This window comes from Garra rufa, chromosome 10 (assembly GCF_049309525.1).
Source record: "Garra rufa chromosome 10, GarRuf1.0, whole genome shotgun sequence".
NCBI classification, from domain to species: domain Eukaryota; kingdom Metazoa; phylum Chordata; class Actinopteri; order Cypriniformes; family Cyprinidae; genus Garra; species Garra rufa.
In genome coordinates this window covers 15,700,502-15,726,237 of record NC_133370.1, presented here as the reverse complement: position 1 = coordinate 15,726,237, position 25,736 = coordinate 15,700,502, and the positions used below count along the sequence as shown (strand labels likewise).

General features: G+C 36.4%; 1 protein-coding gene across 1 annotated transcript; it reads right to left on the bottom strand.

Annotated features, from left to right (window-relative positions):
• Positions 1–8,448: 8,448 nt before the first annotated feature.
• On the bottom strand, positions 8,449–23,637 carry mmp14b (matrix metallopeptidase 14b (membrane-inserted)). Its single transcript, XM_073848229.1, has 10 exons — positions 23,147–23,637; positions 16,217–16,365; positions 15,689–15,811; positions 15,039–15,346; positions 14,432–14,593; positions 13,109–13,275; positions 12,882–13,020; positions 12,625–12,775; positions 12,427–12,542; positions 8,449–10,704 (listed from the first exon to the last, which is right to left on the bottom strand). Exons 1-10 carry the CDS (start codon positions 23,231–23,233, stop codon positions 10,241–10,243), a joined length of 1,866 nt encoding a protein of 621 aa, XP_073704330.1. The 5' UTR covers positions 23,234–23,637; the 3' UTR covers positions 8,449–10,240.
• Positions 23,638–25,736: the final 2,099 nt, after the last annotated feature.

Sequence of the window (25,736 nt, the reverse complement as noted above, 5' to 3'; positions counted from 1 at the left end):
TTCAGAAAGATGTAAACTTTGGTGTATTTGTGCATCATGTTTCTCATCCGTTTCCTCAGCTTTGAGTTAGACATGACAAACATCTCATGACATGGGTTTGTATATGAGAACCATATGTGGTTTAGTGTTGGAGGAGGGGCGAAGACGAGAACTAAGGGAGTTCTGAGGGAAAAAAAAAAGGAAATATTAGAGACAGACAAGGAGGGGAACATATACCTCATGCTTCTGATGTGGCAGTCCAGTCATTAAAGTCATAAGGTAAAGAAAGAGTCCAGTTAACCATTGCAGGCCTGAGCTGAAGCAGGGGGGTTTCCTGGAGGATGTGACTGGGTCAGAGTGAGGGTAACTGGGTTTGGTGCAGTAGGCAGGGGGAGGGTAAAAAGACTGATTCAGCAGCTCCTGCTGGGGAGTCTTTTCCTGCCCACTTTGGAAGTGTTTACCTTTTAAACAAGGGGGGAAAGAACCAACACTAAGAGTTTAGAGATGCTGATTGTTTTACTTCCTATAACCTGTGTGTTTTTCATGCAATCTCTGTCTGGAACAACGGAAAAAAATCTGCTCTGCTTACACCCCACCCTGTCTAAGTGTAGACGGTATGTTTCCCATAGCTCAACACGTTAATGCAGGTGCCTCCTTTCTTTTATGTGTGTTTTAAGCACACTCAGCATTACCTAAGTAGATTATTCTGTAGGGGCATGTAACAAAATTCAAACTCTCATGCCGAGATGTATATTGTGTTTGATTAGTACCAGAACATATGTGAAGGGTTTGCTCTTTGCTCTGGTAATGTTTTGTTTCAGTAAAAATGGGGACAATAAGTAAAATATATGAATAAAAACTGCTAGAGTGTGAGTGAGTAGTCCAAAATGAGGATATTTATACGAAACACGTGTTCTTAATGGATCCCTAAAGAGAACTCGTGTACAAAACGGAAACAACAGTGAAGTACACCAAATTGTAAATACACAGTGCACATCAGTGTTTCTGCTACATTCATTCTACCGTGACGGGCCGCCACGCCAAAAATCATCCACACCAGCTTCTCAGTGACATTATAGTGAGGCTACTCACAGTCTTTTACAGTTGAGGAATTAGCGGAGGAAACAGAGCAGGACTTAAATTTTAGCAGTGATTGCGGGTATTGCACCTAATTCTACTAATTCCCACTCCGCGCTTAAAACGTGATGACAGATGACGGAACGTATCATTAGCACATGCTATTACATCTTGCCAATTTAAACATTCTAGTGACTTTAGGTTTTCAAGCGTAAAAAGACATGAAAGAGAAGTCAACACAGTACTTGCATGCTCTTATAGACTGTTTTCTATGCACTCACAAAGCGTGTGCACATTAAGCCGCTTCTGAAGCGGCGCTGTTTTAAAATGTAGTTTTAATTTAAATTTTCCTGTGATGGCAAAGTTGAATTTTCAGCAGACTTCAGTGCCAAATGATCCTTCAGAAATCATTCTAATAAAAAAAACTTAATTCCCCATAAACTTTTAAATGGTGCTGTAGATATGGAAATATGCAGTTGAAGTCAAAAGTTTATATACACCTTGCAAAATCTGTGAGTTATTTGACCAAAATAAGAGGGACCATACAAAATGCATGTTATTTTTTATTTAGCACTGACCTAAATAAGATATTTTACACAAAAGACGTTTACACATAGTCAATAAAAGAAAAAAGTTTCAATTCTAATTTCTAAAAATGACTTGGTTCAAAAGTTTACATACACTTGATTCTTAATACTGTGTTGTGTTGTTTTTTTTTAGTGATAGTTGTTCACGAGTCCCTTGTTTGTCCTAAACAGTTAAACTGCCTGCTGTTCTTTAGAAATATCCTTTAGGTCCCACAAATTCTTTGATTTTCTCAGCATTTTTGTGTATTTAAACCCTTTCCAACAATGACTATATGATTTTGATATCCATCTTTTCACACTGAGGACAACTGAGAAATATGCAACTATTACAGAAGGTTCAAATGCTCACTGCTGCTTCAGAAAGAAAAACCATGCATTAAGAGCTGGGGGTGTAAACTTTTGAACAGAATTAAAAAGTGTACATTTTTCTTCTTTTGCCTAAATATCATTTGTTTTTCCATTTAGTATTGCCCTTCAGAAGCTACAGAAGATACGTTTCCCAGAAGACAAAATAAGTCAAATTTACCCTGATCTTCAAATTCTAAAAGTTTTCACCCTCCAGCTCTTAATGCATTGTGTTTTCTTCTGAATAATCAGAAAGCATTTTAACCTTCTGTAATAGTTGCATATAAGTCCCTCAGTTGTCCTTAGTGTGAAAAGATGGATCTCAAAATCATAGTCATTGTTGGAAAGGGTTCAAATACACAAAAATGCTGAAAAATCAAAGAATTTGTTGGAACTCAAGGATTTTTCAGAAGAACAGCAGACAGTTTAACTGTTCAGGACAAACAAGGGACTCATGAACAACTATCAGTAAACAAAACAAAAAACAGCTGTGGATCATTCAGGTAACAAACACAGTATTAAGAATGAAGTGTATGTAAACTTTTGAACGAGATCATTTAAAAAAAAATTAACCGTTTTCTCTTGAGGACTATATGTAAACATCTTTTATGTGAAATATCTTATTCAGGTCAGTACTAATTTTAAAAATAACATGCTTTTTGTATGATCCCTCTTATTTTGGTCAAATTTTAACATTTTACAGATTCTGCAAGGTGTATATAAACTTGATTTGCTGTGTTTAGAGAGATGAGATTTTGTTGTTAGAAAACCCATTTTATTGTAGATGTTAGAAAGCCAATTGGAGCAGAATATGACTTATGATTCACTGTTTTATGGCTTGAAGAAACAAAAACCATCCTACGTTACAACTTGTATTTTTTACATAATTGATGTTAATTTACATCTCATGCAAGCTGTGGAAAACATGTGTTCGCATTTAGGAGCATCACGTTCACGTGCCACACAGATTTTTGTTTTCTACATCGGAATGATGGTCCAAGTTTGATTTTTGTGCATTTTGTTTATTTTAGCTCTTAAATGAAAAGGTATAATTTAATGCTTAGTAAATGTAGCTTTGTAGTTAGCAAACAAACATGTTTTAAAGCATATTCTTTGAATCTGTTCTAAGTGACACTTCAAAGTCTGTTCTTTTTCCCATTAGGTTTGGAAAGCCAAGAATTTGCTCCATATCGAAAGAAGTGGATACAGCCTAACAAGTAGAGGTGTTAAATAGCATGTGACTGACTTCACTTGAACAAGCAGACAGCATGAAGATGTAAAATGGATCACAAAGAGCAGGCAAGTCTCTTTTTTTGCTCAGAGACCTTCAAAAAAAGAATGCGTTTTAAGAGAGAGACTTGAAATGTTTGTGGTACTGCTAATGTTTTCAGTTAAGCCTTGTTTAAGAAAAAAAAGTGAGTCACTTAGCAGAAACTGAGGAAACTCAACTCTACTTGCCTGGAGAAAAAGAGAGAGAGAGAGAAATGGAGGGAATTGTGGGCAGAGCAGAAAGTGCTGAGGTTGTTCTTCGTACTGCAGAATCAGCTGGGAAAAGATTGGACTTGCTTAAAATGTGCACCGAGTAAAAAAGGCAAAGTACTTGTGTAGCGGGATACGCTCTGACTGAAATGCATACACGACGTGGTGCGTTTAGAAACAACAAAAGGCCTCTCATTGCGAATCTTGTAGGCTTGTAATGCACATTTATGTTTAGACAGATGTCTGATCAAGTTAAAGGTTGTATCATTTGTATTACATCAACAGTATGTGCACAGATAAGCCGTGTTTTCCTCCCTCTCTCCTGCAGTGTGCTAGTATTGAAGCAGTTTGGATTCCAGATGTTGTTGATGGAATTCTCCTTGATCGTTGGCCTCTGAAAGTCCGCCCCCCTTCACTTCCCCAAAGACTCGTGACTGGACCCAGAGTGCCAAAACATTATCCATCTCCAGTCGCTTATTCCGAACACCAAGTACATTCGGCTGTCTTTATTAAAATAGACACCAACGCATTAAATTGAGTATCATCCCTCACGTTTGTGCCTCACTCAGTATCTGGAAGTTTAATTATTTTCAAAGACGCGCACACTCGCATTATAACAGAGATATGTTTCCTTGCAAACCGTGCCAAAAGGGTTTGCAGAATTATAATCATTCCTGGTTTCACTTAATCCTTGGACCTAGCCTGCTTTTTCCGTCCCATTTATATGGCCAAGTGTTTCCGAGTGCCAGCAAAAGGGAGGAGAAAGAAGTATGGACAGAATTCACAAGAAAAAAAAGGCAATTCTATGCAAAAGAAATAAGTGTGGGGGCATCGGAATCTATGTGTGAAAGTGTAGGTTGTTTGTTTTATTGTGTGGCCGTAAGATGAGGAACGGGATAAGATGCGCTAATGTGAGATGTGCTTCTTACAGGGGACTCTGGGAGGTAACAAGCAGTTCGGAAAGTATGGCTGAAATAGGCAAGAAATCTTGGACTCGGATGCAGGTTAAGAGGAGCAGCTGGAGATTAGGACAGAGAACTGCTTTTTCTTTCACCTTGCTGTTGTTCACAAGAGTGAGTGAGCTAAATAAACATGTTAAAGGGATAGTTCAGCCAAAAATACCAATTCTGCCATTGCTTACTTACCCAAACGTGACTTTTTCTGTTGTACTTTTTGGTAACCAAACAGTTTTGGTGTCATTTGACTTTTATTGAATGTACAAAAACACAGACATTTCTAAATATCATTTATCTAAATAGCCCATCCAAAAATGAAAATTCTGTCATTATTTACTCACCCTCACATTGTTACAAACCTGTATGACTGACATTCTTCAACTTGTTGAAAAAACAGCATATGTGACCCTGGACCACAAAACCAGTCATAAGGTTAAATTTTACAAAGCTCAATAAATAAGCTTTCTATTGATGTATAGTTTGTAAGGATAGGACAATATTTGGCCGAGATACATCTATTTGAAAATCTGGAATCTAAGGGTGCAAAAAAATCAAAATACTGAGAAAATCACCTTTAAAGTTGTCCAAATTAAGTTCTTAACAATGCATATTACTAATCAAAAATTACATTTTGATAGGTTCACAGTAGGAATTTTACAAAAAATCTTCATGGAACATGATCTTTACTTAATTTCCTAATGATTTTTGACATAAAAGAAAAATCAATAATTTTGACCCATACAATGTATTTTTGGCTATTGCTACAAATATACCCCAGTGACTTAAGACTGGTTTTGTGGTCCAGGGTCACATATGTTGGTTAAGTATGTCAGTCATACAGGTTTGTAACAATGTGAGGGTGAGTAAATAATTACAGAATTTTCATTTTTTGGATGGGCTATCCCTTTAAAGTAGGTATGAAATCAAAATGGAAGTTTTTTGGCTTGAATATGTTAGCCTTGAGGTAATCTGTAAGCTAGTGTGTTTCAAAATTTGCATTTTCAAGATATACGCATTCAAAACTTAGTCTCTAATTTCTGCCAATATGGATCAACGATTTTGACGATCAAACTTTCTATCCAGTCAAATGCCCTGTAGAATCCGAAGCGCCCCGCCCCTACACTATAAATAGACGCTGAAGCTGTTGCTGAAATCGGTCACTTGTCTACAGAAATGGTATTTTCTGTATGGTGAATAGCATGTAGTGCACTATATAGGGGATAGGGAATGATTCAGACAGTGTAAATATGCTTTCAATTGAGGCGAGAGAAGTCTGATTTTGCGCTGTTTCATACCAACCACCGCAGCACGCACACTGCTCCGGTCCAGAGACACGATAGCATGGAGCAAATCATATGCGTGAATCGGCGCACACCACAAAATGTGTCGGATCCATTTGAATTTTACACAGAATGGTATATTTTATAGCGATATGGATGAGATTGCGGGTATGATTGCGGGTGGCATACACTGTCAAATGCATCTTTACCAGGCTCAACAGCTCTAGCCCAAGCTGTGATATAACCAAAACGCTATTGGCTATTTAAAAAAAAAAAGGGCGGGGCTGCTGGATATGTCCCATCCTGTCTTCCTGTTTCAGTTGAAATTACGTCAACACAGAATAAAGCTGCGTTTCAAAGCTCTCAGTGTTCCTAGACGTACAATTATTATCATATTTGCATGAAAATATTGACCTCTCCAGCTGACAATTTTTGTTCCCAGAACGTTCTGAGAACGTTAGTTTTTGTTTACCAGAAGGTTCTCAAGAACTTTCCATCATGGTTAGCCAGGAAAGTTTTCTTAACATAAATAGAACGTTCCCTTTAGGTTAGGGGACGGAAATGTACCTCAGTAATCACTACTACAAACTATGTCTTGTTTGAACTATTGTTTAATCATTACAGAAAATCAGAGCATGTTTAACCGTCATAAGGAGCATTTAATGAGATTTAATTATTCGTTAATATGTAAGATTTATGAATATGTAAGAGTTCTTAATTATAACTACCATGTACCATATAATAGCCCAGATATTACATTTCTTAAGCACCAAATAACAATAATTTCATTATTAAAAATAACCTGCAGGGAATGTTCTCATCCCGTTCCTCAACTTACGTTCTGGAAATGTTCTCTTTAGGTTATCAAAAAATTAACTTACAGGGAACGTTCCTAGAACGTTGATTTTTGTTTTCCAAAAAAAAAAAAAAACCTAAATGGGAACCATATGGGAACATTAGGGGAACATTATGTGTTTTGTTGGGTCTGTTGGTTTATGATCAAAAATGAAAAAAAAAAACAATGTACGATAATTTCAGAATTTTGTGACACTTCAAATGATGGTCGTTGTAATCATAGGGCTTCTATGCTAATTGATCTAGCTTGGGATCCTAGATCTAACGTTCCCTGCTTTTAAAGGTGCAGTGTGTAGATTTTTCCGGCATCTAGCGGTTAAGTTTTGAATTGCAACCTGATTGCAACCAACGGCTCCGTCCACCGCTCACCCCTCCCTTTACAGAAACTACGGCAACCGACACGCGATTAAGATGTCGTCGTTTCAGACAGCAAAGAATAATGAAGTTTCTTTTAAAACGTAAATAAGAGAATTATATTTACTTGATAATTCAATAAAACGATGTTATTGTGAATATTGCAGTTACTTGTTCATCATTGTGTCAGTGTTTTTTCCCAAGAACAGCAGTGATGAAACGCGATCTGTAGAGCAGTTTGTCCGTTCAGGGCTACAGTAGAAACATAACGGCGGCTTCCATGTGGGGGGACCCGCGGTGTATGTAGATATAAACTGCTAATTGTAAGGTAATAAAAACATAATGGTTAATTAAGTAAGGTCTTTATTCACCCCTGAAAACATAGTTATGTATATGATATTGCATTTCTGTCTAGAGATAATCTTAAATATTACACACTGCACCTTTAAGCCAGCGAGCGTTATGTTGCAGTTCATGACGACATCAAAACTGTACCGCAAAAGGACTCCCTCAACATCTGGCAACACGCAGGCTTGCGATGACAGCGACTATGACCGTTTCACTAAGATAGCCTAGTTATTTATCTATTGTGGTAATTTGCAGGTCGTGTCAAAAAGTTGCTAGATGAATAGCTGTATTCTGTACGTTTGACTTGTATACAATCATTTTCTTCCAAATACATCATATTGATCTTCTGGTACGATACTTGGACATTTCCAATCTGGCAACACTGAAAGCACTGCAGTGGAACTTTTAAAGGGTTAGTTTACCTAAAAATGAAAATTCTGTCATTAATTATTCACCCTCATGTCGTTCCAAACCCGTAAGACCTATGTTCATCTTTGGAACACAAATTAAGATATTTCTGATGAAATTCAAGAGCTACCACGTTCAAGGCCCAAAAAGGTACCAAGAACATCGACAAAATGGTCCATGTCCATCAGTGGTTCAATCGGAATTTTTCGAAGCTACGAGAATACTTTTTTTCGCAAAGAAAACAAAGGGAAGGACTTAATTTAACGATTCTTCTCCTCTGCGTCAGTCTTGTGCCATTTTGCAGAGTATCACGACGCGTCTTCATGTGCGCGCTTTCCTCGCATGTAAACAACGCTTGCTGCTGACGTAGAAGACACGTTGTGATACTCTCCAATATGGCGCTAGGCTGACGCAGAGGAGAAGAATTGAAAATACGTTTTTTGTTTTCTTTGCACACAAAGTTTTCTTGTAGCTTCATAAAATTACGATTGAACCACTGATGTCACATGGACTATTTTGTTGATGTTCGTGGTACCTTTCTGGGCCCTTGAATGTGGTAGTAACGCTACCCTTGCTGTTTATGGAGGGTCAGAGAGCTCTTAGATTTCATAAAAAATATCTTCATTTGTGTTCTGAAGACGAACAAAGGTCTTACAGGTTTGGAAAAACATGAGGGTGAGTAATTAATGACAGAATTTTCATTTTTGGGTGAACTAACCCTTTAAATTGAAGTTTTATAATGTTTGGCAGACATAGAAAGTCAAAAAAGAAACAGCAAAGAAAACTTACAAAATATTTTATTTTTGACTTAAACATAAAAAAGGTTTGAAACAAGCACAATTTATTTCTAGATAATGATCATCATCATTTAAATATTATTATCATTATTGTTTTTTATTCAAACTTCAGATTCCAATTTTTAAAAAAAGCACCACAAGTTTTCAATAATTGTAAACACAAGCAGTGAAAATATCATATATTTTAAAATTTATTTCAGTTCAAAAATACAAACCCACCCATTCACTTTTCCCCAAATTAAGGCCACTTCATTAGACATACATTATTGCCTGTCCAGCAGGACATTTTAATGACAATTGTTAAAATCAAAAAACACATTCTTGACATGGAGAACAATAACAATAGTAATAATCGTAATGATAATGACATCATCATCATTATCAATAATAGTAAAATACAGTACTATATAAAGCCGTACTACTGGAGGAGACAGACAGACAGCACAGCTTTGCAGGCATTGTTAGTGGGCTAAGTATCAATTATCTTTGGAATGGCACATGACTTTGGTTTCTTAACCTGAGTTGGGAGTTGCATGGGGTGGGAGCGGAACCCTGTGTTGGTTTAGTGAAAAGAACCACCTTTCATGAGCCAATGCAAATGATCTTTCATGATATCTGGTACCTTCAGAAGTACTATGGTGGTCCCATGGGTTACTGATGGTATGGAATGATTACTATATTCATGCTCATGCACTAAGGTATTTATATAGTACTAGAGAGAATACCATGGTACTATGGTACCTTCTGACTGACTTATCTAGTTCATGCATCCTGGATAGATTTGAAAAATGAATAGAAATTACACTCACAAAAAGCAGTTTCTGACTGTTTTAAATTAAACTATAACTAGAAATATGTAAATGGAACTTTTTTCAGGTTTTTCATGACTGTGGATAGTATGGCTTTGTTATTAAAGGGTTAGTTCACCCAAAAATGAAAAATCTGCCATTAAGTACTGACCTTTTTGCTGTTCCAAAACCGTAAGACCTTTGTTCATTTTCGAAACACAAATTAAGATATGTTTGAATAAATTTGAGAGCTTTCTGACCCATAGACAGCAAGGGTCCTTCCACATTCAAGGTGTAGAAAGGATTAGCTCTCGGATTTCATCAAAAATATCTACATTTGTGTTCTGAAGATGAACACAAATGTCACGGGTTTGGAATGACATGAGGGTGAGTAATTATTGACACAATTTTCATTTTTTGGTGAGCTAAGCCTTTAAGGTTGCATGAGGCTGCTGGAAATTTAATAAGCATTGGCCGCAACCTGAGATGAGTACAAAGTCTCCTGATTGGGACGAACGTTGTTTTTGACAGAGGGTAAGAATTCACAATGAGTCAGACATACAATCACAACAATCACAACTTCAAAATGACATTTACAAAAGGCTAAACAAACAGCGATGAGCTGGCGTCATTGGCTACACCAGAAGGGAAAAGAAGAGAAAGACGTTGAGAGAAGAGGGGAGAGATGAAGTGAAAGTGACACGGGGAAAAACAAGTACCTTATGCCTTTGTACAGCGTGGGGGAAGAGCCTGGCACAGGTGTGAAAGCAAAACGTTCAAAGACCACTAATTACAATATATAAAAATGCAGAGATTTGTCTTGAGTGGCATCATTTTGAAAGTAAACAACAAAGGGTCCCTTTTTGACCAAAACCATTTTTTTAAAGACTTTTTTTTGGTTTTGCTTTTTTTATTAAGTCCCCTTCCATATTCTCAATTCTCTCCTCTCCTCCCCTTCCCTTTCTTCCATTATCCCTTCTTAAACATTTAAACCTTGTCCAGTAGGGAGCGTTGCCAGTAGAGCAAGCGCTTCGGTGTGCCGTACCTGCGGAAGAAGAGAAGTGCTCCGAGCGTAAGGATCACGCAGAACAGCAACATGATTGGCACCACGACGCCAGCCGCTCCTCCGCTGTTACTGGGTGCGTCTTCGACCTCGATTATGATCACCTCCGTTTCCTCCTTTTTGCCCTCATCCTCAGTCTTGTCTTCCTCGCGTGTGCGGTCACGTTCACGTTCCCGTTCACGCTCTCGTTCGCGCTCCCGTTCACGTTCTCTTTCACGCTCACGTTCACGCTCACGGTCGCTTCCTCCTCCGCCACCACCTGGGTTGAAGTCCTCATTGGGACAGCCCATCCAATCCTTAAGCGCAGACTTGGGGTATCCAGGCTCCACTCTTAATAACTGGTTGTTAAACTTCCAGTACTTATTGGCTTTGTAGAAGTAGGTATAACCTGTGAAATTTAAGAGAGGAAAGGTCAGGACTATTGTGGTAGCGATTTTTGGTCCAAAGACTTTGTTTCAACAAAACTAGAGTATAAATATATATATTTTTAAATGTATGTCTTGTATTGGAAAGACAGGATAATATTGGCATAAAGGAGAGAATGGGGTCAGAAAAAGTCCAGATTTGTGTCCTAATCATTCACAACGTGACAAATGGTAAATGCTATATAAATGTGTATGTGTCGATTATATTAACATCACCAAGGGGCATTTATTTGTTCAAAAATACAGTAAAAACAGACAGTAATACTGTAAAATATTACAGTTGAGGTCAAAAGTTTACACACACCTTCAGAATCTGCATTATTATGTTGTTTTTTTATTTGGTATTGACCTGAATAAGATATGTTTACATATAGTCCACATTTGATTTGAATTTAAACTGCCTTTCATGTCCCACAAATTCTTTAGTTTTTCAACATTTTTGTGTATTTGAACCCTTTCCAACAATGACTGTATGATTTTGAGATCCATCTTTTCACATTGACTCATATTCAACTATTACCAAAGGTTCATCCTCACTGATGCTCCAGAAAGGAAAAACGATGCATTAAGAGCTGGGGGGTGAAAACTTTTGAACAGAATGAAGATGTGTACATTTTTCTTATTTTGCCTAAATATCATATTTGTTTCATTTAGTACTGGCTCCGGTGTTTGGTCCTGAAAAAAAAATATTTTTTTGTGAATTAATTTATTCGCATTGGTCTGTTCACTGATCAAATGAATAATCGAAATATTTACACAAATGCTGCTGTTTATCACTATATTTTTGATTCTGTTATATACAGTGCCTTGTAAAAAAAAAAAAAAGAAGGGTGTTCCCCTTCATTTTTTTATTTTTACACAATTTATGTTTCTGCCTTAAAAAATGTCAGATAATTGCCAAATGTTGATGTGCAAATCTTGTTGAATCATGCCCAAAAAGGCTTGAGGCTGTTGTTTCATTTAGTACTGCCATTCAGATGCTACATAAAATACTTACATGTTTTCCAGAAGACAAATACATTAAATTTACCCTGATCTTCAAATTTCAAAAGTTTTCACCCCCCGGCTCTCAATGCATTGTGTTTCCTTCTGAAGCATCAGAGAGCATTTGAAACTTCTGTAATTGTTGCGTATGAGTCCCTCAGTTGTCCTCAGTGTGAAAAGATAGATCTCAAAATCATGCAGTCATTGTTGGAAAGAGTTTAAATACACAAAAATGCTGAAAAACTAAATAATTTATGGGACCTGAATGATTTTACTGAAGAACAGTGAGCAGTTTAACTGTTCAGGACAAACAAGGGATTCATAAACAACTACCACTAAACAAAAAACACCTCTGTGGATCATTCAGGTAACAACACAGTATTGAGAATCAAGTGTATGTAAAGTTTTGAACAGGGTCATTTTTACAAATTCAACTATTATTTTCTCTTGTGAACAATATGTAAACGTCTCTTTTTTTGAAATATCTTATAAGATCAGTGCTAAATAAAAAATAACATGCAATTTGTATGATCCTTCTTATTTTGGTAAAATAATGAGCTTTTAACCACAACTGTATGTCTGCCTGACAGTATGCTAAGATATAGAATAGAAACAAACAAACATGTCAGAATAAGAAGGCTTATTATTACGCAAGACTGGAGGTTGGTTAAAAAAAAAGCAAAAGGCAGCGAAATGCTTACTTTGATCTCGACTCATGAAGGCAGCCTTTATGTTGTCTGGAACGCCCTGCCATTTACTCACAGGTTTGGGGTAGTCTGGATCCACTGACTGCGTGTCTTCATTGTAGCGATAATATCTGATTGAAGATAAGAAATAGTTTCAGATCTATGCTCCCTTTGTTCTCATGCCTTATATCATGGGATTTCATAGCTACTGACTTGTTTCCTCTGAAGAAGTAGGTGTTGCCAGTAGGGGTATACAGGAGGGCTGCATCCAGTTTGTCCTTTGGAAGACCATTGCCCATTTCTCTCAGAGTCTTCGGGTAACCAGACTCCAAGTTTGATTCGGTGAATACCCAATGCCTGTTTTCTGCGAGCCAGAGATGACAAAATATATTACTTCTAGAGCAAAAAGCAAGCGAAAGGACAAATCCCTGTTTTTTCATTGAAATCATGTGATTCAAGAGGACTAGTACCTTTAAAGAAGACAAATTTCCCGTCTTCTCTTTCATAGGCAGCATTAATATTTGTAGGCAGACCTCTAAAGAAATGTCCAATTGGCATGGGATAATTTTCCATAACCCGATTATTACGAACGCGCCAGAACCACTTATCCTAAAACACAGAAACAGGAATTGTGATGAACACATACTGCATGATATCCAACTCCAACCCAATGCATATACACATATTCCATCTGTACCTTAAACACAAACATTTCTCCTCTGAAAATGCCAATGGTGTCAAAATGGCCTTCGCAGATGTCAGGACCAAAGCTAGGTCCTCCGGGCCTGTATGGTGTGGGATATGGAGTGTGGTGGGGGGTCTGAGGGGTGACAGGTGGTCGCGGACGGGCTCCGGTGTTTGGTCCTGAAAAAAAAATATTTTTTTGTGAATTAATTTATTCGCATTGGTCTGTTCACTGATCAAATGAATAATCGAAATATTTACACAAATGCTGCTGTTTATCACTATATTTTTGATTCTGTTATATACAGTGCCTTGTAAAAAAAAAAAAAAGAAGGGTGTTCCCCTTCATTTTTTTATTTTTACACAATTTATGTTTCTGCCTTAAAAAATGTCAGATAATTGCCAAATGTTGATGTGCAAATCTTGTTGAATCATGCCCAAAAAGGCTTGAGGCTGTTAAGGTGCTTCAGCTAAGTACTGAGTTAAGGTTATGAATACTTATGCAATGTACTTATTTCATTTTATATATATATGAAGTTGTGACAATTCTGTTTTTGCTTTGTCATTATGGTGCATGGAGTGTACAATGATGTGGAAAAAAAGTATTTTAAAACATGCAACATAACAAAACATGAAAAAAAAAAAAAGGGTATGAATACTTTCGCCAGGCACTGTAGATTCTGGTTAAATTTATTGTATAGTGTTTCGTTTATCTAGGAGTTTTTTTTTTATATCTAAAATGATAGGCTTTGGAGAGCTAAACAGAATATGCTAATACTAATTTAGCTTTATTGTGGCAGATAAATGCTCTGATATGTGTTGGAGAGTAACTAGTTACATGTAATTTAATTACAAAATAAATGTAACTGTAATCCGTTACAGTTACTGAGAAAAATGTGTAATCAAATTTCAGTTACTAATGAAAATGTTAATGATTACAAAGGTGGTTACATCTGAATAGTTATTGTATTAATATTTTCTATTTCTTGTTATGATTTTAAATCTGTATTTAACCTCAAAACAATCATTAAAGTAAAAAGAGGTGCCAAAGTCTCATTTTGTTCTTTAAATGTTTAAAATGATTAACAGTTGAAAACGTTTATAAGAAATTTAAAAAAGTAATCACATGTGACCAGTTACATTACTTTAATGAAGTACCTGAAAGAGGGTTTAAATAGGGTACCTTGTAATCTGTAACCTATTACATTTTCCAAAGTAACCTTCCCTACACTAATTGTAAATATATAATTTTAGCTTTAGGTAATGATAACCCTGCCTTAAACAGAACTATGCTGTGGTTTAGCAATTCAAGTTGTGATGATATTGATTGTTTTACCATAAAGCTGCTGAATTCCTTTACGGTCATCTTCAGGAAGCTCAAAGTTCTCAGTGTCCATCCACTGGTAGAAGGGAGCCATGATGGCGGAGGGGTCGTTTGAATGCTCCATTCCCAGGGCGTGACCCAATTCATGCACAGCCACCAGGAACACATCATTACCTGAAAGAAAGTAAGAGATAACCATGTCAGCACAGGTCAGATTTGGCTAACCTTAAGTAGCATGTTTTATAATTGTGCAGCGTGCATTAAAAACAATTATTTTAAGACGCTAAAAATAGATTTACTGTTGAGAGCTATAATTCTGTTCTTTCAGATGTTGCTTTTGGACATTCAGCCAATGAAAAGCTCTTCGGATAGAAACATTCTTATGAAAAGGTACGGCTGATTCCACCCAATTCAATGAAAGTGTGCACAAACACTACACTTGCTTGTACTTGTTCTCACTCGTTCTCACACAAATATTCAAACAAGCAAGTTTGAGTTTATCTCAAATCACATATTCATGTCTAAACATGAACCTCCACCTATACTTTACTAAAAAACAAGTCAGATCCTTGGGAGGCCTGGCGTACTTACGTTAACGTCTGGTGTTTGTACTCCTTACCCATAAGATCACGGTTGCCGATGGTCCAAGGCTCTGCTGCATCAAAGTGTGTGTCTCCTCCTATGCCATTGCCTGGGAAGTAAGCGTGGGCCAAAAAGCCTCCCTCGCCGTCAAACGGACTGGCGTCGCCGTGAAAGCCATCGGCGAAGAAGAGCATGATGTCAGCAAAGTTTTCAACCTTGTCTCTGATGTCGCTATAAGAGATCTCTCGGAATCGCAAAGGGGTAATGCCTTCCCACACTTTGAAGGCTTTTCTGATCGCCTCAAACGTCTCGTATTCGCCAACTTTTGGTGTGTAGTTCTGTATGCTGAGAAGAGATAAGAAAGGGTGAATTGGAGAGGCAATCAGAGGAAAGTAGGACATAGGAAAAATAGGAATATATGAAGAAAAGGGGGAGAGAAAGTGATTTACATTACAGACAAGTCACACAGGAATTTTGGCTGTGGCTGCAGCAGAGCAAAATCGTATAGTAGGCCAAAGATGACTTTTCCATAAGTGCGGTGCGTATTTACTAAAGCGTAGCCACAGCCATATCTAAACGTTTATGACAGCAAACCTCAATTAATCGGGAGTTTGGTGCCTAAAATGACCTAAATACAGTCTTTCGCTTTAATTGATCCAGCAGATTGGAGTTAAGGTTGTCTCTTACCAGAATGTGATCTCAGTTTTATCCCATTTGAGTCCCTGGATTGCATAGCGCTTCTTTCTCAGGTTGCTTTTCAGTTCGGCTCCAAACTTGTCTGGGACGCCGCAGCGGGGCTTCTTCATTGCCCTGGCAATCACAGTCGAATGCATTAGATCATCCACCGCACAACAGATTTAATTTCAGTGATTTTGGACAGGATGGCCGTTAATTTCTGTCCTCATATATTTTACATTTTCTGTGCCTCATTGCACACCAGTGGAGGACTGCTGACACAATGCTCTAGTTTTCCATTCTCTCTTTCCACGACTAACAACCACAAAAATGATGGGCCAAAATAATTCCACAGAGATATCTATAAGCTCTTGAATCTTCTGAACTAGCCACAGGTGTTTAAATAATGCAAGACTGATTCCATGGGGAGAAAGCATCTAGCATCTAGACCCATTTTTTTTGTTATTAACTGGATGGAAATGCTAATTACAATACAACAATAATACACTGCTGTTTCAATCATGCGGGCATTTGACTTACTCTAGAGTTGCAGGATCCAGGTTGCCGGTGACTTTCATCCCGTAGAATCTCTGCATGGCAGCAATGGCCGAGGTGACGGAGTGAGGAGAGCGGGCCGTATGTGTGCGGAGATCACCAGGTGGCAAGTAGCCATATTGCTGTAGCCATGCCTAGAACATGAGAGAAAGAGGTGAAGGTATTTGTTATTGGACAGAAACCTTGTTTTGTTCTTTTTTTAACTATTATAATATGTTGTTTTCTGTTTTTTATTTAAGTTGCACATACTGTTAACAGATGTTAGTTCTGTTCTATGACTACGTCATTAAACTCAGTTGCAAAAAAATCGTAATCCTTATTTTGTCTAAGGAAAAAAATTAACTAATTTTGAACTAATACATTACTATTTGAAAGTGTATTAGTGTCTGTAGTATTTTTTTCTTTTTTTTGTTTAAAAGAAACAGCATTTATTTGATCAACAGTGACAGTAAATCATTATATATATATATATTTTTTTTTAGCACTAAATCAGCATATTTTAATGCTTTTTGAAGGATTACATGATACTGAGAAGTAATGGCTGCAGTGAACAGTATTTCACAATATTATTGTTTTTACTGTATTTATTATCAAATGAACTCAGCTTTGCTGAGAATGAGAGACATACAGTCAAACCAAAAAATATTCAGACACCAAATATATTTTTTTAAATATTTTTACTAGTGGGTGCAGGACACTATGTAAGTGAGAATAGCAAAATAAAGTAAACTGTGACATATTATACCCAAAGATTCTTCATACAGTGGACTACAAGTAAAATCAATAAAATTTGGAACCAAAATTTGATTTGACATGTACATACCTTTCTATCAATGTTATCTGACATTATCAAGATGAATTTGTTCTGACCCAGTTTAACTCTTGAGTTCTTGTCATTTTTTCTTACCATTTTCTAAACTATAGCAAATACACTGTGATAATGTGAGAAATGTTAAAGGTGTCTGAATAAATTTTGGTTTGACTGTCATTTGTGATTATCAAGACGAATTTGCTCTGACAGAGTTTAAATCTGAATTCATCTCATAATTTTTTACCATTTTCTAAACTATAGCAGCTGAACTGAAAATGTTTTGGTTTAACTGTACTTCAGAAAAAAAAAAAAAACAAGGTTAGAAAATATAATGAAAATTGTAGATATATTTTTTCTTATTTTATAAATGTAGTTTCTCAAGTACACTCTATCTTGATTTAAGGATGTTTAGATGATCTTTTTTTTTTTACTGGAACAACAGGCCAATTACTGATTAAGAATTTACACACAAGCCCAACTCACAAACCCAAGGGATAGGGCAGGGTTTCTTTTCACAATTCATAACACAAACCACTTATAAGCTCTGTAATGATGGCTGTATACAAAATTCACTTAAAGAAATACTTCTAAACAAACCTATATATCAAGTATATGTCTAGACTGATTTATGACCTTGCTTTCCTTTGAGGCAAAAGAAGCTGCATTATCTCTTTCTTGAAACTGAGTCAGTGACGGCACGAATGCATTTTTGTTTGTAGCGATATAGGATGATAGATGAGATAATGAAAGGTGAAATGTTATCTGTCTGTGACTCCCTCAGGGAGACAGATACTGTCTCCAGTTAAACCAAGCTGTCAGTCAGTCATTTCCCTGGGAATTTCTGGTTAATACCATTGAAATCTCAGAGACAGAGCCCTTATCCTGTAATCCCTCTTTCCCCACCTCCTCCATCACTCTCTTTCTCACACGCTAGTGCAGGAATGAAGAGCAATAATGTAGACACACCCTGTGGGGCCTCAGCACACCCTAATTCAGCGAGAAAAACATGTGCATCACATGATTTGGCTGTCGTAGCTTGTGCGGTCTTTGTGAGCAAAGTGTCAACAGAAGAGAAGTTCCTCAGCATGATCAGCATGTTTTATGTTTATAATGGTGCTCTCTGGCTAAATGTGTTTTTGAGTATGTGTTTTGGCAGCAGATGTGATTACGTCCACAGTCAGATGCTTCGAAGCATCTATTCCAAGTTGATGTAATCCTGGACTTTTTGTTTTATTTAAGAACTTAATGTTTTCTCGTACTTTTATTCCTCTGTTTTTCTTTTTTTAGTTCTCCTTGTTCTCTTTTCGTCTCAGTATCCTTTCTCGTCTAAGGGATCATGATATTTGTTAACTTCCACAAAAGTTCTTCTCCATTCTTTTATAACATCAGACATTGTGAGTCTGTGACTCACTCTCAGTCCAAACAAAGGTTCAGTGTGTTATATCCATATGAGGAAAAAAGGCTGTTAATGGGATATGGATTGGTGGGGGGTGGCTGAGATTGTGATAGATGAACGTGTCCCTGACACAATCCAGCGACCGAAATTGGATAAATTTGAAATCACATGCTGGTAAGAGACACCTTAACTGCATTCTGCCTGATTAAAAACATGCAGTTGCACAACACTTCTCTCGAAAACAAGTTTAAAATTGGAACTCAAACTCATCCCAGCAGAGTCTACCTCTTTTTGCCAGTACTTCCTTTCTTCCTCATAGAGGAAGTCTTTTTCCACGAAAAATAAATTTAATTTTTCACAGAAAGGTTAACTCATTCTTCCCCAAAGTTATAAATAGAATTTGGAAACATAAGTTTCACATGAATCACTGGCTGTGCCATCCATCCCTTCTGTGGTATGCTAAAGTGGTGATGCCAGGTCACAAGATGACCAGTCTATGATTATGTTATTATACTAAGAATCAAGACCAAATACTAGGGAATAGTTGGAAAGCTCTATGTTGGGTTTGTAACTGTAAGTGTCCAAAAGGGGATTTTTTTGTACCATTTGAAATGATTAATCAGGTGATCTCATAGCCACCCAGACATATTATAATTACCAATGTCTAAGTTTTAATATAAAGAAAAAATGAACACTCCTCAATAGGACTGTCACGATTCCTCGATTTAGTTCAAGTACTCGATTAAAAAAAAAAAACTGCAATTTGGCTGCAATTTGCCCGCGTCAAAATAGGAAGTGGCGCATTTCACTGACAAAAATCCATGAGCAGTATTATAAGATTCACAAACGCTACAATTTAATTAAATAAATATATGCAATGCAGGTTATGTGCATTATTTATTTACATGCGTGTAGGTTACATACATGTTTTTCAGAATGGCGCCATTCACAGTTAATGCTGCTCCACACAAACTTGTATCATTTACATGTGTGGAGCATCTGGAACGCTACATATTGCTGTCAGTTCATCTGGAAACGCAAAGTGCGCCATTTCCACAAATTTCTAAGTTAAATCATTTATAAACCTAGGAAAGCACATCAGTATCTTTCTCAATATGCTAACTGCAGGGTTGCCAGATTTTCATAGCAAACCCCACCCAATTGCTACTCAAAACTAGCCCAATCGCGTTACAGGGGGTCCCCTTAATAAAAAACTGTGTTCCGGGAGATGGTAAAATTTGCATTCCATGAGTTAAGTATCATATTATTGGGGTCACTTTAACCCGCAGACATAAAAAACTTGAAGTAGCCCAATTCCGTGGGAAAACCGCGGACTTGGGAACACTGGCTAACTGCATCGCAACTTCAGAATAAAAGCTCAGACCCTTGCTCCGAGTTTACACGTTTTGATGTCCACATATTCAAGAAATGACAGTGGCTGTAGCATTTCTGTAGTAAAGAAATGGCCAAATATTAAAGATTAAGTGGACATTTGAATTAAATGTTGTTTAGTCAATATTAAACAAGGATTAGAGTGCACTGTAAAGTGTAAAAACAATCATTAGGCTGTTGGGGCCCTCCACAGGCATTTATTATAATGCGTAATGTACGTTTGTTCTATTGTTTATAGTACATTATGTATTTTTTATGACAGTTTTGTTCAATAAAATAATATGATTACTTACTTTTGATGCTTTATTTTAGAGCCTCGTCGCTATTATATATTTTAGTAATTTTCAAGGCAAAAAAAAATCAAGTTACTTGATTATTCATCAGAATAATTGACCGATTACTAAAATAATGGCTAATGACAGCCCTACCCCTCACACACCGGGGTGATTGTGGGAAGGTTTGTAAATCGCATTCAATGCTATGGAAAATGGAAAAAGTCATGACTTTTTTATTAAATAAACTGTAAAGTTTCTTCAGGCATTTTACGTTGAGATATCCTGAAAATGAAGTTTTGCAAGGCACAACAGTGTGCAAGATCTTTTTGGATGTACATAAAGGAGCAATAGGCACCATTTTGTGTTGAGTGCACATGCACGTTAAAATCAGTGAGACTTGAGAGAAAGACATGCAATTTTAAGGGAAAATGAGTCACAACTTCCATTTACCCTGGGCCAATGGAATAACACAGAATCTGGGTGAGCGTGTGGTGAATCCAAATCCAATGAAGCCAAATCATAAAAATGCAGTTCAACTGCTCAGGTTACACTAATGAACCTCAACAGCTGGCTAAATGTATCAACAGTAATAACAACAACAGTAACATCAACACAGGATCCAACGGAGTTTACACTAGCATGAGTTTACCTCTGAAGTTTATCTATTTTGGAAACAAAGTTTACTCTGGAAATTCATGCACAGTGTAGTCATTAAATTTCTTTGATTTCATTTAAATTTGGAATGAATTCTATTCTTCAGTGGTTCTATGATTTTTATTTATTTTATGATTACCGGTGGTTGGAAATTTGGAAAAAGTTTGAAGATATAGTTACAATCATTTTTCCAGACAATGTATTTATAGATCAGTGGGTCAGATTTGTACACCTGAGGCATTTGGCTGTTTGACGAAAAATATTTTCAAATGGAAAGTGCAAAATAGGAACGGCTTGGGAATAATCTTTCCAAGACTTTTCAACAAAGACTTACACCAAAGGTCTGTGGGTGGTTTGGCCCTTAGTGACACAGGAACTGGACAATTTGTCGTCCAATTCAGTCTTTTATTTTTCTGTTATTCTCTTGCTTCTGAAATGACATCACTTTTCAGCCTACAATAACTTCTATTCTTTATGCAGACTTGCATCATTCACACCCCGCCACATTTCCTGCCTGAAATGATCAACCCCATTTCTTTTTTTCCCATCTCTTTGTGTCGCTTTTCTGTAACATGCCACCCCCTTTCACATCCCACTTCCTTCCTTGCGCTTTGACACTACATCACTAACTGCTGGCATCATCTCACATCTGTTCCAAAACCATGTGGTCAAGGCCCTACTGAAAATCCCCTGGCCATTTCCTCTGGCTCTGTCCTGTAAAGGATGTGACTAGCCATATGTGGCCAAATGCACATCCCAAAAACCACTATGATGCAAAACTCTCTAGAAGTTCTTCATAAATGCAGGACTCATCAGGTGACTTATCCATGACCTGATGAGAAGTGCATCAAAAATAGCATATCATGGTTAGTGCGGGAGTGTATGACTTGCACAACAAAGAGAAGTGGATATTGACACCAATATTGTCCGAAAGCACAGATGTGTATAAGGCCATAACTTAAGGATATCCTTAAGGAATTAGGAGAACTTCCTGCAGGATTGTGATTACTTCCTGTTAGACAGAGAAGAGAAAGAGAAGAAGGAAAGAGTCCATATGGAGTTATCCGCCCTGTTGAAACCCCTCCTTTCTTTTTTGACCATAACTAAGGACAGATGTCATCCATTAAATCCTGCAGCTTATAGGAGCCGAACCCCCCCCCCCCCAAACTCATCCTCAGCATATCCATCCACCCTCTGACCACAACATTACAGTCATGACTTTTCCTGTTTTCTTGTGGTAATTGGTTGTTCTCTTTTGCATCCTCAGCATCTTTCAATCTCTGCGGTCTCTCACTTGACCTTAATTCACAATCCTCCTCTCTTCTATTTTCTAAGTATTTACTTTGATCGCTGAGCAGAGAGATTTTTAGAGCAGAGGTTCTTTTAAAGCTGAACATCTGTGACTTAATAATGCTACTGACTGGCAGCTGATAAAAGCTTTTTCCTATGAAGGTTTGATTTCAGAACCTCACAATGGTAATAACAACCATAATACAATCCTTTCTGGATTTCACTCATCTTTTCAAAGTTAAATTGGAAATTTGTGTGATATAATTAGAGTACAATTAAGTCTTCTCATTCTAAATATATAAATGTCACATTATATTTTTAATTAGGACCATTAGGTTGTTTCGCATCATTATTTTCATGACATTTAAGCACATTCCCTACTGAAATGTCTGGATTTTTTACTTGTTTTATTTTATTGGTAATTCCTATTATTTTGAAAGAATGATTCTCATGAAATTCTAAAAAAATATGATTATTGTTTAAATCAGCATAAAGATGAGGGGTGAAATAAAATAAGACCCAGCCATGTACAAACCTATAATGAGAATCAGATTTGTATGCTTCTAAAATGAAAATTGTGCATGAAAATATTGATTTTGTGGTGAAATATGACCCTGTGTGTTCTTGACAGGTACTAAGAGATTTACACTATTAAGACTTTAAATGAAGAACCCCTAGTCTTTCTAAATTTATACACCATAAATCTCATATAATACAGTCTGTTTTTTATCAGTCAAGCATTGACCTACTTCAGTAAAGGTCACATGTGTATTGGTTTGGATGTACTACAATAGTTTGTAAAGTACTGTATAGCAGGCTAACTATTGTCAGGGAAAAAAATCCATTTTAGAATTACATTTGATGAAGTTAATTTTTATGAATTTTAGCACATAATTGTTATATAGCTGCAATATGATATGAATGTGATAAGAAATGCAAGTTTTTATTCTTTTTTGTCATTATTTATATATTAATAAGCAGAGGTGATGTCCAGACTTTCACACATAGTAGGCTAAAACATCTGCCACCGCACAATAGACCTGGGTGTTAAATCAGTACTAAATGCCTACATAAGGAGAAAAATGCAGGATACTCACCTCAGGTTTCATGTCTTGTTTTGAGGACGATCTGTGCGCGCACACAAATACTAGGAGCAACAGCTCCGTCAACCGGCTCCAAATCATTCTTCTGTCGATGAGTCCTTGTGGAAAATACGTTTATTAAAGTCTGGCTGCTCTTGCAACTGTCAAAACATAACCACGCTTAAAACAAACTAGCGCCAACTACTTTAGTGGTACAAAATCAACGAGAACTTCTCCAGAAGAAAAAGGAGAATGCTTAAATGTATCAAAATGTAAACAATTACTGCGATAGATTACTATTGCATCGCAGTAATTGATAGTTTATAGTTTTAAAAGCATACTGTTTTATACGCTGAGCGCTGAAAAATGTTACATCGAGAGAACGCGGTATGACGATGAAGAGTTATCCTTGCGAAATTTCTCTTTGTCTTATTTCTCTTTCATTGCGCTAGTTGGTTCAATACTTCGGTTTCATATGCACAGCAGCCCCTTTCTCCAGGCTGTAGACGTGGTCGCAGGATATTGCCAAAAACTGATCCTGAAAAGCCCTCCCTCCTCAACATTAGCCCATCCCGCTCCCTTCAACTGCTCGAACTTAATGGCCTTGCTGACGACCTTCTTCTGCTTTGCTTGGCTCGACCTTGTGGACAGAGAAAATACTTCATCTGCCACAGTTTTTTTTCTCTCTCTCTCTAACTAGGCTATTGTTTAGTTTTTGCAATTTTAATTCATGGTTTTGCTTGACATTCGTTTGGTGTTTACCATCTGATTGTTTGCGGTACTTCAATGACTGGTCAAAACATTGCTAAACCAAACAAGCATGACAACATGATTCATTTCAACGGATTGAATGGAAAATTTTGTGCATAATGCCAGGGCATTGGTTTAATGTAATTTACCTTTTTATGATATTGTTTTTGTTATTGTGACAGCTGTAGTATTAAATATGGGTGTTTATATTGAAGTCATTGGAAAGTCCCCCACCATGATAGAAAAAAATATATATGTGACCCTGGACCACAAAACCAGTCATAAGAGTCATTTAAAAAAATATTAAGATTTATCATCTGAAAGCTGAATACGTAAGTTTGTTAGGTTAGGACAATATGTGGCCGAGAATATCAGGAATCTGAGGGTGCAAAACAAAATCTAAATATTGAGAAAATTGCCTTTAAATTGGTCCAAATGAATGATGTTCTTAGCAATGCATTTTACTAATCAAAAATTAAGTTTTGATATATTCATGGTAGGAAATTTACTAAATATCTTCATGGAACATGATCTTTACTTAATGTCCTAATGATTTTTGGCATAAAAGAAAAAATAATAATTTTGACCCATACAATGTATTTTTGACTATTGCTACAAATATAGTCCTAACTGTGCTACTTAAGACTGGTTTTGTGGTCCAGGGTCACATATGTGTATTCTCTTTAACTCTGATTTATTATTTATTATTGATTTATTATATTATTATTTATTATTATATATATATATATATATATATATATATATATATATATATATATATATATATACTTTTTATTTAATATTATTTACTTATTTATTAAATAATAGCTACACTTTTTAGATCGTTACCATTTTAAATAGTTTTACATTTTAAAACATTATACAGTTTATACAAATTTATACATATTTTATACTGAACAAATAAACAAATATTTGGCTGAAATACAGCTATTTGAAAATCTGAAATCTGAGGGTGCAAAAAAAATAAAAGAAATATTGAGAAATCACCTGTGAAAGTTGTCCAAATTAAGTTCTTAGCAAGGCATTTTACTCATCAAAAATTAAGTTTTGATATATGTATGGTAAAATTTTTTTTTTACAAATTATCTTAATGGAACATAATTGTTTTTGCCATAAAAGAAAAATCTATAATTTTGACCCATACAGTGTATTGTTGGCAATAGCTACCGTGCTACTTATGACTGGTTTAGTGGTCCAGAGTCACATATTATGATTTAGCAGCATTTCAGTGGAAAACTAAAGTACAGTATAGGCCTACTTTTTTGTTTGTAAAAAAATATCAGTTTTGATGTCTTCAGTTTGTAAGAGCTAAGGTTCAACACCGCCACCCGCTGAGAAGATTCTGTCATTGCAATTTTCGTATATAGGGGAAAAATATTTTAATATTAAGTGTCTAATAAGCAGCTTTTTTTATACTTTTAAAACAGCTTTGATCTTTGTTGCTGGGCTGTCCTAAACGATTAGTGGAAAGATAGAGGTATAAATCAACTATGTCTGACGAACATGAGGTCCATTTGAACATGCTGGTGTTCATATAATTTTTTTAATTAAATGAAATGTCTCACTTTCTTCGTTAAATAAATCTATGTTGTATTTTTTAAATAAACAATGCAATTAATAGGCTATTCTGTTTATTAAAACCAAGTGTAAGTCTCATCAGTTTAGTGTTTTTAAGCATTTTACATTTATTCCAAATAATAACTCAAGTCAGCAACAACATAGATATAAATGCATATCTATGAGTAACAATTTAACAAATGCTGTGTCTTGTTTGGAAGGCTGCGTCCTCCGGAGGTCGCATTTTAAGGCTGCACACGTCATCGGGGAGGTCTCA